Source organism: Rhinolophus hipposideros (genome assembly GCF_964194185.1).
Source record: "Rhinolophus hipposideros genome assembly, chromosome: 19".
Lineage (NCBI taxonomy): Eukaryota > Metazoa > Chordata > Mammalia > Chiroptera > Rhinolophidae > Rhinolophus > Rhinolophus hipposideros.
In genome coordinates, this window is record NC_138065.1 from 5,193,982 (window position 1) to 5,195,735 (window position 1,754).

Here is a 1,754-nt window from a genome sequence, read left to right on the forward strand (position 1 = left end):
ATAGACTAAAACGTAGCTCATGGGAGGGCATGCTTGTGTTTCTAAGGAATCTTTTAAAACATAAATCCCAAGCCTGCAAAAATTACACCAATTTAAGATTATAAGATTATAGAAAAGTATGGGGCAAGGGGAGTAATAAGGAAGAAAGGACTAGCACAACTTCAGTCCTATAAAAAAGGATTGAATTCTAGCCAATGAGATCACAATTCTGGAAATTCCTGGTTTTCCTGACCCAATCAAGCCGAGGCTGTGTCTATAAATATGACTGCTTAGACCTCTTGGAATAAAACCGGTGACATCATGGCTCGTACCAAGCAGACTGCCCGCAAGTCGACCGGTGGCAAGGCCCCGCGCAAGCAGCTGGCCACCAAGGCGGCCCGCAAGAGCGCGCCGGCCACAGGCGGCGTCAAGAAGCCGCACCGTTACCGGCCGGGCACGGTGGCCCTGCGCGAGATCCGGCGCTACCAGAAGTCCACGGAGCTGCTCATCCGCAAGCTGCCCTTTCAGCGGCTGGTGCGCGAGATCGCGCAGGATTTCAAGACCGACCTGCGTTTCCAGAGTTCGGCCGTGATGGCGCTGCAGGAGGCGAGCGAGGCGTACCTCGTGGGGCTGTTCGAGGACACCAACCTGTGCGCCATCCACGCCAAGCGCGTCACCATCATGCCCAAGGACATCCAGCTGGCCCGCCGCATCCGCGGGGAGCGGGCTTAAGGCATGTTTCTAAGCAGACCATCTAAAGGCTCTTTTCAGAGCCACCCACGTTTTCTTAAGAGCAGCTGTACTGCTACCTTTCTAGCTGAAGTCAGTTGGTGTTCTGCCCTGCTGTGGGCAGACGGGTCTGTGGTGACGGGTGGTTGTGGACTTAAATGCCTGATGGCTACAGGTAACAGCGGACAGGCACGTCCAAGTAGTTTTAACCAAGCCTGATAAATACGCTGGTTTCACTTTAAAATACAGGGTAACAACCTTGCTAGTAACTTGAAAAATTGGCAAGGAGGATGGACCCTTGTCAGTCCTTTGTGATGTGTATTTAGTCCAAAACGTGGGCAAAAATACTAGATATTGACACTGAAAATTGTTAACTGTTGGGATTGGTAATCTGGATCTTACTCGCTTCTAAATAGAACTAAATCGGATATTGGTTTAAAAACCTATCCCCAAGTAGTTCGGCATTCTAACATTGCGCTGAGTCACGAGATGTAAGGTCCCGCGGCGGGCAGAGGCAAGAGTCTTTGCAAAAATTATGAAACTTTTTGCTGTCTGCTGGTTTGTGCTTGAGGGTAATATTCCAAGTTCTAGTATCTAACTTGTAGTGTAATACAAGCGACGCAAACGAGAAGGAGAGTTTCAGGGAAATCGGGTTTTTTTAAACTGAGATGAGCTATTCCAAAAGTCAAAGCAAACTTCCACAAAGTATACAGCAAAACGATGCAAAAATAAAGTCTTTAGCGGGCTCTTCAGATCTTTTCCGTACACAACTCTACATTGGAAGTGAAAAGCAACAGCAGAAAAGACCCTCCGAGTTGAAGCCATTACTTCACAACGTACTGGTTTGTGTGAAATAGGACGTCTTGATTGGCTAACAAGACGTGTGTTCTAATGTCCACTAAGGAAACGCGGACAGAATCTTACTTACATGGGCTCCACCTCTATGACGACACTGTTGCAAGTTAACCAATCAAGATGCAGTATTGTGCGAGTCTTCATTTGCATACAGGCTCTATAAGTAACGCGGAACCAACTGAGCTGGTTGT

The 1,754-nt window shown here is 48.0% G+C and overlaps 1 protein-coding gene across 1 annotated transcript; it reads left to right on the forward strand.

Moving 5' to 3' along the window:
• The first annotated feature begins 291 nt into the window (after positions 1 to 291).
• Positions 292 to 872, forward strand: LOC308487441 (histone H3.2). Its single transcript, XM_081025681.1, has one exon. It carries the CDS (start codon positions 301 to 303, stop codon positions 709 to 711), a length of 411 nt encoding a protein of 136 aa, XP_080881807.1. The 5' UTR covers positions 292 to 300; the 3' UTR covers positions 712 to 872.
• The last annotated feature ends 882 nt before the right edge of the window (positions 873 to 1,754 follow it).

Coding starts and splice junctions, on each gene's coding strand:
- LOC308487441 (XM_081025681.1), top strand. CDS start 301: ATGGCTCGTACCAAGCAGACTGCCCGCAAGTCGACCGGTGGCAAGGCC.